At 38.4% G+C, this 15,866-nt stretch overlaps 1 protein-coding gene across 2 annotated transcripts; it reads right to left on the reverse strand.

The window, feature by feature from the left end:
• Positions 1 to 8,536: 8,536 nt before the first annotated feature.
• On the reverse strand, positions 8,537 to 15,852 carry LOC108166021 (uncharacterized). Of its 2 annotated transcripts, none has more exons than XM_081612528.1 (2): positions 13,643 to 15,852; positions 8,537 to 11,021 (listed from the first exon to the last, which is right to left on the reverse strand). In XM_081612528.1, exons 1-2 carry the CDS (start codon positions 13,704 to 13,706, stop codon positions 9,811 to 9,813), a joined length of 1,275 nt encoding a protein of 424 aa, XP_081468654.1. In that variant the 5' UTR covers positions 13,707 to 15,852; the 3' UTR covers positions 8,537 to 9,810. The 2 variants fall into 2 exon arrangements, with proteins under 2 accessions (XP_081468654.1, XP_081468653.1); XM_081612527.1 differs by having other exon boundaries at positions 13,616 to 14,555.
• Positions 15,853 to 15,866: the final 14 nt, after the last annotated feature.

Genomic DNA, 15,866 nt, shown 5'->3' on the forward strand with positions numbered 1-15,866 from the left:
TACGAACAGCCGTTGCCGTTATGCACCTATTGTACTGTTCAATAAAAATGTTTTACAGAAAATGTTCAGCAAATACATCTGAGCCTCCGTTCTAATCGCTCTTTAGCCATTTCCCGAATCAGAAGCTACAACCGGAAGCCAACTCCAGCTTCGATCCAGACAGTCAGGAACGCCGCCACAGCTAGAGAACCAAACTGACGTTTCCTTCTGTGCAGCCCCGTTCTGTATAGGATCCTGCTCAGAGTAGCTATTAATGGTTTTAACCACAGTGCAAAGCAGCATCCATATCCGTGTAGACCAAACATGAAGGGAAACCTGACCAATTCATGTCAGCCACTGTACTAGCCTAGCATAATACCGCCACTTCCTGGACATAGAATTATCACGTTTTAACAAGATACGTATCACGTTTTAACAAGATAACTATCACGTTTTAACAAGATACGTATCACGTTTTAACAAGATAACTATCACGTTTTAACAAGATACATATCACGTTTTAACAAGATACGTATCACGTTTTAACAAGATAACTATCACGTTTTAACAAGATACATATCACGTTTTAACAAGATACGTAACACGTTATAACGTGATATGTATCACGTTTTAACAAGATACGTATCACGTTATAACGTGATAGCGCTCAAATTTTTTTTCTTGCGTGATAGCAATGCGCTTCCGTACAGGTGACGCTGTTGGCAACAAACAAAATAATTGTGTATTTTTACTATCGATTGCCTCACTAACATTTATTTAACTAGAAAATTCCTGCAGAAATTTTAAAGGGGCATGCCAAAGTGTGCCCGTCGGCTTTGACGCAGCGCTATGATGTTAAAAATTAGCATTAATGCTAAAGAAAGCTGCAACGTAGTCAATAACCTGTGGAGAGGCAGAAGCATGTTTAATAAACTGTAGTTGTACCATTCATTATGTTAGAATTGATGCATAAGCTAAAATTAGCCAATATGCTAATGTTAGCTTAAATGCTGGCAGTAGCATGTGGAGCAACACGACCATGTTGTTTTAATTTTACTACTCTATTCAGTATACTAAACATGTCTAATTAATGAGAAAATTAGGTAAAAGCTAACTTTAGGTAAAAGTGCTAGTGCACTAGTCATAGACAGTGAAATGCTAACTTTTGTACAAATGCTAATGACCTGCCTTGCTGAGCATCACCGCTCTTTTCCTACGAATCCTCTTCTGCTCTCTCTGTCAGGTTTGTGATCTGTAGCATCGCAGGCGCTGCGTCTGTGCCGCTGGTTCCTTAAAGGAGCAGCGACGTTATTTTCTGTCCATAGACTTTTAATCAACTATTTATTCTTATTTATGTCAGATTTTAACATGGGGGGACATATGTGTAATGGTTATAGTCTTGAATCAGTAGTATAATGCTGAAAACACAAGCAGTTGTAAATACCAGTAAACCCTACAGTGCAGTCCTGGGGAGCTGCAGTTCCAGACACTGTGTTCTTCTGTTGCTATGGTAATTAATCCCCTGCAGCTGTGAGAGCCAAAGAGCGGGAAAATCCTCTTCAGACACAGTTTCTATACTTGGGAGACACCAGGCGTCAGTCTGAAGGACCCTGACAAAAAGCATAAGCCCTAGCAAATTTTGTAAACATTGTACATGAGCATGCATGTGTATCTATGTTATGACCAACTTTCAGACCAATAGGGCGATATTTATGCCTGTGAGGGGGATTTAAAAAGGGTTTTTGAGTCAGCCATAAACAGTCCTGTGTGTGTGTTTCATAGAGAAAGATTACTGATTCTGTGAGACACAAAATCTCAAATTTTTTCGTTTTTATTAATTTATGTAATCATTTTAACTCCGATCCCCAATAAAAATAATAGCAATAATGCCGGCCTCGAGCCGCACGATTTGATACCACTTTTGTGGGTGGGCACGCAGCGGTACGAGCCGCATTAACGGTGATGGAAGAATAATAAATAACTAGAAAATTCCTGCAGAAATTTTAAAGGGGCATGCCAAAGTGTGCCCGTCGGCTTTGACGCAGCGCTATGATGTTAAAAATTAGCATTAATGCTAAAGAAAGCTGCAACGTAGTCAATAACCTGTGGAGAGGCAGAAGCATGTTTAATAAACTGTAGTTGTACCATTCATTATGTTAGAATTGATGCATAAGCTAAAATTAGCCAATATGCTAATGTTAGCTTAAATGCTGGCAGTAGCATGTGGAGCAACACGACCATGTTGTTTTAATTTTACTACTCTATTCAGTATACTAAACATGTCTAATTAATGAGAAAATTAGGTAAAAGCTAACTTTAGGTAAAAGTGCTAGTGCACTAGTCATAGACAGTGAAATGCTAACTTTTGTACAAATGCTAATGACCTGCCTTGCTGAGCATCACCGCTCTTTTCCTACGAATCCTCTTCTGCTCTCTCTGTCAGGTTTGTGATCTGTAGCATCGCAGGCGCTGCGTCTGTGCCGCTGGTTCCTTAAAGGAGCAGCGACGTTATTTTCTGTCCATAGACTTTTAATCAACTATTTATTCTTATTTATGTCAGATTTTAACATGGGGGGACATATGTGTAATGGTTATAGTCTTGAATCAGTAGTATAATGCTGAAAACACAAGCAGTTGTAAATACCAGTAAACCCTACAGTGCAGTCCTGGGGAGCTGCAGTTCCAGACACTGTGTTCTTCTGTTGCTATGGTAATTAATCCCCTGCAGCTGTGAGAGCCAAAGAGCGGGAAAATCCTCTTCAGACACAGTTTCTATACTTGGGAGACACCAGGCGTCAGTCTGAAGGACCCTGACAAAAAGCATAAGCCCTAGCAAATTTTTGTAAACATTGTACATGAGCATGCATGTGTATCTATGTTATGACCAACTTTCAGACCAATAGGGCGATATTTATGCCTGTGAGGGGGATTTAAAAAGGGTTTTTGAGTCAGCCATAAACAGTCCTGTGTGTGTGTTTCATAGAGAAAGATTACTGATTCTGTGAGACACAAAATCTCAAATTTTTTCGTTTTTATTAATTTATGTAATCATTTTAACTCCGATCCCCAATAAAAATAATAGCAATAATGCCGGCCTCGAGCCGCACGATTTGATACCACTTTTGTGGGTGGGCACGCAGCGGTACGAGCCGCATTAACGGTGATGGAAGAATAATAAATAATAAAGAGGCGTTCTATTGGGTGTAGAACAATAGGTGCCTGCCATGCAATGCATGGAGGCAGTACTGACTTGCTTCGCAAGTCAGTACTGCTCTCCTTATGCATTGCTATGGCATGCCCCTAACTAGAAAATTCCTGCAGAAATTTTAAAGGGGCATGCCAAAGTGTGCCCGTCGGCTTTGACGCAGCGCTATGATGTTAAAAATTAGCATTAATGCTAAAGAAAGCTGCAACGTAGTCAATAACCTGTGGAGAGGCAGAAGCATGTTTAATAAACTGTAGTTGTACCATTCATTATGTTAGAATTGATGCATAAGCTAAAATTAGCCAATATGCTAATGTTAGCTTAAATGCTGGCAGTAGCATGTGGAGCAACACGACCATGTTGTTTTAATTTTACTACTCTATTCAGTATACTAAACATGTCTAATTAATGAGAAAATTAGGTAAAAGCTAACTTTAGGTAAAAGTGCTAGTGCACTAGTCATAGACAGTGAAATGCTAACTTTTGTACAAATGCTAATGACCTGCCTTGCTGAGCATCACCGCTCTTTTCCTACGAATCCTCTTCTGCTCTCTCTGTCAGGTTTGTGATCTGTAGCATCGCAGGCGCTGCGTCTGTGCCGCTGGTTCCTTAAAGGAGCAGCGACGTTATTTTCTGTCCATAGACTTTTAATCAACTATTTATTCTTATTTATGTCAGATTTTAACATGGGGGGACATATGTGTAATGGTTATAGTCTTGAATCAGTAGTATAATGCTGAAAACACAAGCAGTTGTAAATACCAGTAAACCCTACAGTGCAGTCCTGGGGAGCTGCAGTTCCAGACACTGTGTTCTTCTGTTGCTATGGTAATTAATCCCCTGCAGCTGTGAGAGCCAAAGAGCGGGAAAATCCTCTTCAGACACAGTTTCTATACTTGGGAGACACCAGGCGTCAGTCTGAAGGACCCTGACAAAAAGCATAAGCCCTAGCAAATTTTTGTAAACATTGTACATGAGCATGCATGTGTATCTATGTTATGACCAACTTTCAGACCAATAGGGCGATATTTATGCCTGTGAGGGGGATTTAAAAAGGGTTTTTGAGTCAGCCATAAACAGTCCTGTGTGTGTGTTTCATAGAGAAAGATTACTGATTCTGTGAGACACAAAATCTCAAATTTTTTCGTTTTTATTAATTTATGTAATCATTTTAACTCCGATCCCCAATAAAAATAATAGCAATAATGCCGGCCTCGAGCCGCACGATTTGATACCACTTTTGTGGGTGGGCACGCAGCGGTACGAGCCGCATTAACGGTGATGGAAGAATAATAAATAATAAAGAGGCGTTCTATTGGGTGTAGAACAATAGGTGCCTGCCATGCAATGCATGGAGGCAGTACTGACTTGCTTCGCAAGTCAGTACTGCTCTCCTTATGCATTGCTATGGCATGCCCCTAATAAAGAGGCGTTCTATTGGGTGTAGAACAATAGGTGCCTGCCATGCAATGCATGGAGGCAGTACTGACTTGCTTCGCAAGTCAGTACTGCTCTCCTTATGCATTGCTATGGCATGCCCCTAACTAATGTTAACATATGCACTCTTACTACTGCACTAAAGGGGTTAAATGCCATTACTCTCTTTAAAACTGAAATTATTCAATATATGACCTCATACTTTATCTTTGTAATCATTACTTTGCAATATTTAAAAATTTCAACCAGGATATTAGTACTGATTTTAATTTATTCAGTTTAGCTGAGTTTTTGCTGTGTAACCAGATTTGAAGATTAACTTTTTTCTGCTGCTTCTTCTCATTTCATTTCTGCAGCTGAATTTAAATGTCTCTACAATTTTCAGCAGTAACATTCAGCACTAACTCTACATTTTCACAGAAAAGGCACATTTTCCACTTACTTTCTAAGACAGTAATTACATCTATGTAGAGGTTAAATTAGTTCCAACATTAGAAACATGGTAATCTATAATAGAAGACAGCAGCAGCAGAAAATAGGAAAATATAAGACAAAATACAACAAATTATAGAAGACAATAATCAACCATAGCTTCTACAATCAAGAAAAATCAATGCATGAAAATTAGTTTATAGTGAATATTACATTTTCTATAGAGTAAAACTTTTTAAAATTTTTTTCATAAAGCTTTGGAGCGCTGTGGAGGAATTATGCCACACCCATCAAATATTGGACTGCATTCCTGTCAGGTGGTGGACAAGGATAGATCACAGTGAGTTTGGTCCAGCTCGGTCGAAAAATGTTGAATTTAAAGCTAAACGTATGGCAGGGGCGTCACCTGTCACTGCGCTGCATCGCCATTGCCACGCCCTCTACTGAAAACTCTTGGTGCTTTAAGGCATGTGAGACCAACTTTATCTGTCATCTGACTCAAGATCACCCTGATTAGGCCAAGCGGGTCAGAGATTAAGCTTTCCAAGGAAAAAAGTCACTTCCTGTTCAGAAGGGGAGGGGCTTGGATGACATCAGTCTATGATGACATAGGATTGTAAGGGATCCAACCACGATCATTCATGCCAAGTTTGGTGCCGATTGGCCTTTTTAAATGAAAGTCATAACGTTTTGTTTGCGTTAGCCAGTGGTGGGAAGTAACGAAGTACAAATACTTCGTTACTGTACTTAAGTACAATTTTCGTGTATCTGTACTTTACTTAAGTAGATTTAATAATGGGTACTTTCTACTTTTACTCCACTACATTTTACAGTAAGTATCTGTACTTTCTACTTCACTACATTTCTACTAAACTGTCGCGTTACTCGTTACATCCAAGTCGCATTGTGTTTTTTTTTTCCCGTTAAAATGTGAACTTCAGGGATTTAAGGTGGCGCCGTAAAATCCGAGCAATAACGTGACTTAGTGTCTGTTGTCACCCATCGGCTCCACCAGCTCCAGACATGCGCAGTGGTTTCCTCTGAGCGTCAGTAATATAATAGTACGGAAGCGCTGCATAAATCATAAGATATGGCGACATGTAAAATCAGCAGCGCTTCGCTTTCACAGACGGTGGGGACTTTGTCCAATTTGTCACTTGGAAGGAAAGCTTAAAGAAAGGTAAGCTCCGTGGACGTGATGCTAGCAAAGCTAGCTGTACTGACTGAGACACATGTTGCATCTGCGATGACTGACATGTCGCAGATATGGGACAACGCTGTGACCAAAGTGCAATATTGTAATATGACATTCATGGACAATCCGATTCTTCTGGACGGATCTTGACTAAGTCCTATAGTGCTGAAGCCTCAGTGAGAGCCGTTCTTTGTTCTTGTAATGCTCTGCATACACTGCAGTAGCTATTTTATTAAAATATCTTTATATTTAATTGGTGAATAAATAAAACAACAACATAAGAACACAGAGCATGCTCATTGCTCTTTGTTTTCGTCACCTGTCATGGTGGCAGACGTTGCAGCAGGAGGGAGGATGAGAACAGTCACGGTGCTCCTCCTGCTTGGTTACTTTTTGCTTATTGGGCCTTGGACAGTGTTCATAGTTGAGCGTTGTTAATTGCTATGTTTAATGGTGCAGACAATTATTATTTCTGACATTGGCAATATGGGCAACTGCATAGGGCGTTATTTTTTTAGGGATGGCAGGAGACCTCTGTGTATTGTGGCACAGAGATGAAAGCAAAACAGAATGAGGAAGAGTTTGAATTGATACTGGTTACATTTATTTCAGATCTAAGTATTTAATATTTAGGTGGGAAAGTGAATCTTTCAGATCAATATGAGAAGCAGTTTTGATAGGTGCACTTAATTTTATTGTCATGTAGCATGGGGTGCTGGTTTTGATTTGGTCTTGGGTTCAGTGGTCCAGACTACAACTCTGCTACGAAGCTCCTTGGTTCCATGTCCTCCTCTGCCAGTTGGATTTCTTTAAAAATAAATGTGTGGCAAAAAAAGTGAAGTTCATGTTATGTTAGGACAGGAGACCAGATGTTTCCATCCCTGATATTATGATGCATAGAATCACATATCTAAGTCTAAACTATGTTAGCGTAAACATAATAAAAACATGCTTTATCTGTGGCATATGATCATTTGATCGGTCCACTTAATAATATTAGTGATTAGGTAATCCATTCAGCAAGTACTTTTACTTTTAATACTTAAGTATTTTTAAAAACCAGTACTTTTTTACTTTTACTTAAGTAAAATGTTAATGTGGTACTTTGACTTTTACTTGAGTACATTTTTGTCTGTGTATTTGTACTTTTACTTAAGTACATTTTTTGAGTACTTTCTCCACCACTGGCGTTAGCCACTATGCTAAATTCTCTGCTCTGCCACGACACCTGAACATTTGCAAAAACAGAATTTGTTTGATAACTTTTAAAGCCCCACTGTGCAGTCGGTGCCCGCCACGGGGCGTAAAAGCATGTGACGCATTAATAAGGCCTCGTAATAACTCGGACACATACCGAGTTTTCATTTCAACTCTGTTGGACAGCACAGACTTCAAACTTTATAAAAGTGGTGTTTTTATATTGGTTTTGTGGTTCTTTACTTCAAAAAAAAGTCAGAAATATGATCGATTATTTCCGCCTAATTTTGTGGGGTCTAAATGTACCACATTTCATAACAACCAATGCAAATGTGTGAACGGTCTGTTGGTAGGTAGAACGGAGACACGCAGAGAGAGAGGAAGGGGTGGGGGGATTTTGATACGGCAAGAGACTAGGGCGCAGCGATGCTGTGGATTTTACTAAGAGTGTTTCGATGGGTTTTTTAGACTCCAAGTGTGTTAGAGTTTGTGGTGTGTGCAGGGGTAGTAGTAGTTTTGCTAGCAATCGCTGCATGGCTTCATAGCGAGCTCTGAAGCACTGAGAAGAGAAAGAATGCACGCCGGGATGGCCATTTAGACCTCGTCTTGAAAGGGTTAACTGCCTCCTGGCCAAGAATGAAGCCAATAGGTCAAAATCCATTCATGGAGTTTGTAATAGGTCAATATGAGTAAAAGTGAGTAATGGCCAAAATTTGCCCCTTGGCCCAAAATGGATTTTGGCCCAGTGTATTTTAGGGGAAACCTCTAAGAGACTTTTTTGCTATTGTCTCTGTGTGTGGTTCTCCAGCTGCACAGCAGCACAGAGGAAGACTCTCCAGATAATCATAAAATCTGCTCAGAAGACCATCGGCTGCTCTCTGCCTTCTCTCCAACAACTCCACAGGTCGGCTGCCTCAGGAAAACCAAGAACATTTTCAAAGACTCTTCACACCAGGTCACAATTTGCTCCAACTGGCTGCAGATAGAGGAGCATTAAAACAAGGACAAATACTGAAGACCAGTTTATACCCAGTAGCCATAAGGGCATTAAATACACCTAGAACAATTTATCACCCAGTTTTGTTATAATCCATGTCATTTTATTGAATCTTTATATAATAACAATACAGTTTGTAATTATTTCTACTACAGAATATGCCAGAAAATAAACAAAGCATCAATAAAAATGTTTCACATCTATAAGTATCCACATGTCAAGAACTAAATGATCACATTTAACAAATACAACAATTTTTCAGCTTTATAGACATGACATCGCTCCAGTCTTTAATTATAGTTTAGGGCTGTTGTAAACTAATATTTTAGTAATCGAGAAATCTATCAACTATTCTTACAATTAATTGAGTAATCTGATACAAAAAGATCAAATGAAACATTGGTAAATCTAACATAACAGCAGTATTACCATTACTTATCAACATCAGTCCAAATTTTACAGTTGAGCTTCCCTAACAATAACTTTTATGTAGTTTATAAAATTAACTTGTAACAATAATAGCTCACTTTACAAGTTAACCTGAGGAAAATGTATACAAAAATCAGAAATTATATTCAATAATAAAGAGGCAGGTCCACAGATACTAAAATCTGTCTATACTCCAGCTTTTGGTTTATGTTTTCATCTTCAGTCAGTTTAATAGATTAACTCTCCTTGCCCAGACATTTATAGCTTTTGTGTTCATGTTAGCGATGGAATTTAACAACTTCGTTCGTCACACGCAAAAACTGGTCTACCAGCTCCGAGCCACCACGATGAGCTTCACCATTTGTTGAGACTGAGATAAGAAATAAATGTTCTGGTTCGTCCGTAAAGCTACACTTACGTACGTTAATTATCTGATGTTCATCTGCCCGCAGTGTTCAGTCTATTTTCTCACCTGTATAAATACTCCTGCAGTGCTTACTCTTCCTCGTCGTTCGCTCTGAACCGCCACCAGGCAGCAGCTCAGAGAGGAGAAAAGACTACCGTACTCCAGGCATCGGCCAGTCATTTAAAGGCTGTTTATTGGTCCCCCGATAAACGACAAAGACCCAAACATCATATTAACAGAATCCTCCCAGGCCGAAGTTGAAATCTGGACGTGATGCCGCTAACACTTAGCTTTCGTCAACAGCTCAGGCGGAAGTGAGAGCTCTGTGCAACTCAAGTAATAACCCAGCTGGAACACGGAGCATTAAATAATAAAATATAACTTTGTGACACTTAGAGGAAGATACATTTTCCTCAAGGAACTTAAATAATCAATGTACTTGAATCACTTCAGGAATTGTTTCAGCCATATTCTATTTTTTCACCAAATCAATTTTATAGTGAAACTCAACATAGGCCACATGGAAAACAATTCTACAACTCTTCACCAGTGTGAATCATCATGTGCCGAGTTAAAGTAACTTTGCGACAAAAACTTTTTCCGCAGGTCCCACATGAAAATGGCTTTTCTCCAGTGTGAATCATCATGTGATCAGTTAAAGTCCGTTTTCGACTAAAACTTTTTCCACAGTTCACACATGAAAAAGGCTGTTCACCAGTGTGAGTCATCATGTGCAGAGTTAAACCAACTATGTGATAAAAACCTTTTCCACAGTCCACACATGAAAATGGTTTTTCACCACTGTGAGTTATCATGTGCTGAGTTAAACAAACTTTGCGATGAAAACTTTTTCCACAGGTAAAACATGAAAACGGCTTTTCATTTGTGTGAATCCTCATGTGCTCAAGTAAATTTTTTTTTTGACGAAAACTTTTTCCACAGTTCACACATGAAAATGGCTTTTCACCAGTGTGAATCGTCATGTGCTGAGTTAAATCCTGTTTTTCACCAAAACCTTTTCCACAGTTCACACATGAAAACGGTTTTTCACCAGTGTGAGTTATCATGTGCCGAGTTAAACTAACTTTGCGATGAAAACGTTTTCCACAGGTCAAACATGAAAACGGCTTTTCATATGTGTGAATCATCATGTGCTGAAGTAAATTTCTTTTTTGACGAAAACTTTTTTCACAAGTTACACATGAAAACGGTTTTTCACCAGTGTGAATCATCATGCGATCAGTTAAACGCCGTTTTAGACCAAACCTTTTTCCACAGTCCACACATGAAAACGGCTTTTCACCAGTGTGAATCCTCATGTGCTGAGTTAAATGTTTTTCACTAAAGGTTTTTCCACAGTCCATACATAAGGAACGTTTTCTTCTTTCCTGATTTTGGTTCTCAGCTTCAGCAGCTTCCTGGAAGATGACTTGGTTCCTTTTTGGTTCTGATTCAGTGTCGGATGTTTGGTCATCAACAGGAACCACCATGCAGGTATCAGTCTCCTGTTTTAACTCAACCTGTTCTTCACTGTGACTGCAGTAAACTTCTTCCTCTTCCACTTTTATCTGCTGATGTTCTAGATCCTCCTGCTCTTCTTTTATCTGATGATCTAGATCCTCCTGCTCTTCTTTTATCTGATGATCTTCTGGTTCTTCCTGTTGTTTCACCTGCAGAGGTTTTAACTCCTCCTGGTCCAGAGTGGATCTCCTCTCTTGGTTATAAATGTTACACAAGAGGGAATCTGGACAAGAAAACAGAGGAAAAGAGCAATTGTTAACTTTATTGAAGTAAATAGAAGTTGTAAATCATTTAAGACAGAAATGAAAAAGAGGAAAAAACCCACATCTAAAAATTCAAGAGTGTAGACAGAAAGATCACTCAACAAACTCAGCTGATAATTTGAGATATTTTTAAGATATTAAAAAATTATTTTAATTTGTCAAGAAATTAATTAGGATTGTAATTGTTTTAAATATTATTTAAAGATGTTACTTTATTTGGAACCATCGTTTTTCATTACTTTTATATGTATTAAAATGTGATTTTAGACCACTTTATATCTTTAGGGTTTAATTACAGAGTTTATTTGTAGTTTAATAATTGTATAGATTTTGTTCTTTTGTTATTTACTTTTCTAAGTTAGACAGGAAAAACTGCAGAGCAGAAGGCTGCGTCCCAATAAATCTGCTGGATACATTAAGGACGCAGCCCTCCGTCTCCAAAGCCGAACCATGGTTTCGTTCACACCGAGCTCAAGTGTAGCGGCTTTATTTCCCTCCTGTAATGCCAGATCGACAGCCCTCAACTTAAAAGCTGCATCATACGAGTTTGAAAACATTTCTCTGTCGTGCCTGCTGCTAGCATGTGGTTGTTCTAAATGAAAATTAGCGCGTTCTTCTTTGATTATGAATTTTGACTTCTAATGATTCACTTTCTGCTCAAGAGCCATCTGGTGGTTGAAGAACAATCCACAGAAAAGATGCCCTGGGCTACAATCCACGTTTCAATGCTTAGGAAAAAAGTAGCAGCTTATAGTCTGGAAAATACGGTATCGTAGGTGAATTTGAATAATTACCACGGAATACCTGACGATCACTCACGGTACACTAGTGTGCCGCGGAACAGTGGTTGAAAAACACTGCTCTAAGCTCCGCCCCTTAAAGGGCTCAGCATGGCAGTTTTTCATCCATACTGCTTCTCACGCCAAGATGGCTCCCCCTAAGGCGGCCATCTTGGAGCGGTACACCACTCCACTCAGCGTTATGTGTTTAGCAGGCACAATGATGTATCAGCCCATTTAAGCGATCACAACATGCTTTTTTGTTACTGGAAACCATATTCAAACATCTATCAAAGCTACATTTATAAACAATTGTATTATTTAAGTATGTTTTTAATACATAGTTCAGCATATTTAAATATGCTTAGTGGCTAAAACAATAGAATAGGAATGGAATATTCTGATATCGATGTATGAAGAGCATATTACAAATTACACAGGCGTTCATAATTTAATAAATTATTTAGTAATATCAATACATATTTATACAAGTATACAAACACAAATAAATAATTAATAATAATGACAAATAATGATTAATACTGAATAACATATATTGGATACATGTTTATATGTATGCATGTATACACATCACATACATATATAGATATATGTTTATGTTTGTCAGCCGATGAGTTCTAGCTTCAGAGAGATTCAGCAGCTGAGATTGAGTCCAAAATCCGATGTGAGATTCATCCGTGCTGCAGTGAATCCGTCTCTCTTTATAGATATCTCTCTCTTCTTCCTCACATCGTGTCTTTATGAAACCTTCAAAACAAAAACGGAAGATTTGGGATGTATCTTACTAGTGAAGGAATTACATATAAATAATAGTGTTTACCACCTGGGTAAACTTTGCTGGTGGATGTTATAACACATAATATAAGTTTTATAATATATGGTACATTGTCACATTTCTAATGTAGGCTCTTGTGTCAGATAATCCAAGTCAATGTTAGAAAATATTTTTTTTTAGACTTACAGAATCTCAGTTAGCCTTCATAGCGGGGTTGAACCCCGTATTACACCAAGCAGTGTAGCTAATATTAGTTGGTTCACCGGTGGACATAAAAACAGTAAAGTAATATTCTAATCACAAAATATACACAATAATTTCACAAAATCTTACTTGTGAAATGTTGTCTGTGGAGCCCTCACATCAATAGTCCATCGATCCAAACAACAAAATTCCTCAGAGCTGAGGCATCTTGTGCTGTTTTGGTAGAACAAAGTGGGAGGGAGTACCGCTCCAAGATGGCCGCCGTATTTCCTGCGCCGGAGCAGCCAATGCGGGGTCTACTCTTATATTATGTTTATGCCCCCCCACCCCCTCTCCCTGCGTCTTCACGCCGCTCCGCACCGCCAACGCGGAAAAATATGCGCGTGCTCTTTATGAGCACTTAGAAAGCACGTGCTTGTTCCGCGTGTTTATCTGGAGAACTACGGACACAGTGAAAGCTCAAACAACGTGTTTCGGCAATGTTGTTACACTTTATTCACGCGTTTGCGTCTGCTATTATTTTATGTTGCTAGCTTTACTAACCTTGCGCTGCATTGTTCATATTCCTCCTGTTTTCAAAAGTAAGTTTCAGTAGTTAAAGGAGGAGAGCCATGAAATAAAGGTCATTGGCTCCATTTCTCTCTACATAAATAAGCCATTCTAACAGCATAATTATGATGTCCGAGTTCATTTACCTGTTAAAAAAAATTGATACAGGAAAAGAATATTTACAAAATGATCATCATAAAGAAAGCTTCTACTTTTAGACCTTTACCTTCATCCAATCGCTGGTGTTTCCTACCTATCCGGTGTAAGATTATCCGGGGAGTCCGGGAGAAATCCAGCAGTCTGCGCTGATCATCCATCTCTTCCTCCGACTTGACAATTATTTATTTAAACTCTGTGAATGATTCTTCAGCAGCAGTTAACCGCTCGTTGATAAACTCGTTTAAGCTGGACTGAAGATATTTTAGAGAAACACTGAAACATTCAACACAACAGACCGCATGCCGTCCTCTTTATCTTCTTCCTCCTACTGCTCTTCCTCTTCTTCTTTTGATTTTTATTGGCGGCTGGCATCCAACTTAATGCATTTACCACCACCTACCAGACTGGAGTGTGGTCATCAGTGATTTCAGAGGGAATTTAACACACCTCAATGATGTGCATGATGTGCAAATTCACATCTTAACACTCATTAAATATATGTATGAATGCATGAGCATGTACTGGCATACCCACACATACTTACATATATTCTAAATACGATTCATTAACCCAGTGTTATTTGAGAATCTAAATAAGAGATTTCTAACAGAATTTGATTTATTACCTAATAGATTGATCATTGACAATAGTATATTCTTTCTGCTTGGTAATGACTTTAAAAGCTGACGTTCCTCTGAATATTTATCAACTTCTAACAAGACATGCTCCACTGTTTCCACCTGAGTGCAATAATTACAAGCCCCAGTCTCATGCTTTCCTATTTTAAAGAGCGAACTATTGAGTCCAGAATGCCCAATTCTGTCGAGTCATAACTACTTCCTCTCTCCGCCTTCCACTCAGACAATTACTACCTTACACACTTTTTTTGAATTGCATCTAGTTGTCTCCCATTATCAAGGTTATCCCATTGCTTCTGCCAAATCTTAATCATTTCTTTTTGAATAATAGATTTACCCTCACTTTTACTTAAATATTCAAATGAACAATTTCTGATTTCAAGGCCTGCTTAGCTAGAATATCTACTTCATTTCCTTCTATACCTGCATGTGCAGGAATCCAGACAAATCGAACCAAGCATTTCTTATGCAAGTGAACTAATAATTGGTATATTCTTAATATCAAATCTAATCTGCAAGATTTGCCAGATTTAATACTAAATAATGCTGCTTGAATATCTGATGCTAAAAAAAATTACTTTCTTCCCTAATGTCATTATCAAGCTATCATTCTAAAGCTAAAACAATGGCTGATAATTCAACTGTAAAAACAGCTAAATAATCATCTGTTCTTTTAATCAAGACTTTATGGTGTGGGATATTTACTGCTGCCCCAGTTCTACCTCTATTTGGATCTTTAGATCCATCCGTGTATATGACTATGCTGTCTTTATAACTTTCAGAATATCCATTAACTACAACTCATTCTGGAGTCTTTTCCTTTTTTAGGAATTTCCCTTAATTGAAGATCAACTTCTGGAGATATAAATAACCGTGGTGGAATTTCAGACTGAGGAACTGTAACACTATACTTGAACATAGTTAAACCAAGATGTTTTGCCTTTATGTCCCCAATCCATCCAAAACTATTACAATTTAATTTATGATGTTCCCAACAATCCTTCAGCACCATCTTAGCTGGATGATCATACTTAAGTCCTTGTAGGTTCACCCAGTACATATACATTAGTTTCAAGCTTCTTAATCTTAACGGAAGTTCACCAGTTTCTACTTGTAGAGCAGCTAAATATGATGTTCTGAAAGCTTCACAACAAATTCTCAATCCTTGTGTTTGCTCACTATCAAGTTTTCTCAAATGACTGTCAGCAGCTGCCATATATGCTATACTCCCATAATCCAGAGATCTCATGAGAGCCTGATAGACTAACAGTGCATTTCTTGAAGCTCCCCATTCCTGTCCAGACATTTTTACGTTATTCACTTTTTTACATTCATTTTGAACTGATTTTATTTGATGTTTCCAAGTTAAGCTTTCATCAAATATAATGCCTAAAAACTTCAGTTTTCACTTGTTCAAGCTTTTGTTTATAAAGGTTCAACTTGACTTCCTTATGTCTTCTATAAAAACAAATAACTTGAGTCTCTGCAATCGACATCCTAAATCCCCATTTATTAGGCCAATTTTTCACTTTCAAAATGGCATCCTGCATTTTTTTCTGCAAATACACCAGATTATGTCCTCGCACCCATAGAGCACCATCATCTAATGTGCAGCTGCCCGCAGTGTTCAGTCTATCCACTCACCTGTATAAATACTCCTGCAGAGCTTGCTCTTCCTCG

The sequence above is a fragment of the Poecilia reticulata genome, chromosome 11, assembly GCF_904066995.2.
Source record: "Poecilia reticulata chromosome 11, P_reticulata-male-v2, whole genome shotgun sequence".
In the NCBI taxonomy this organism is placed as follows: Eukaryota; Metazoa; Chordata; class Actinopteri; order Cyprinodontiformes; family Poeciliidae; genus Poecilia; species Poecilia reticulata.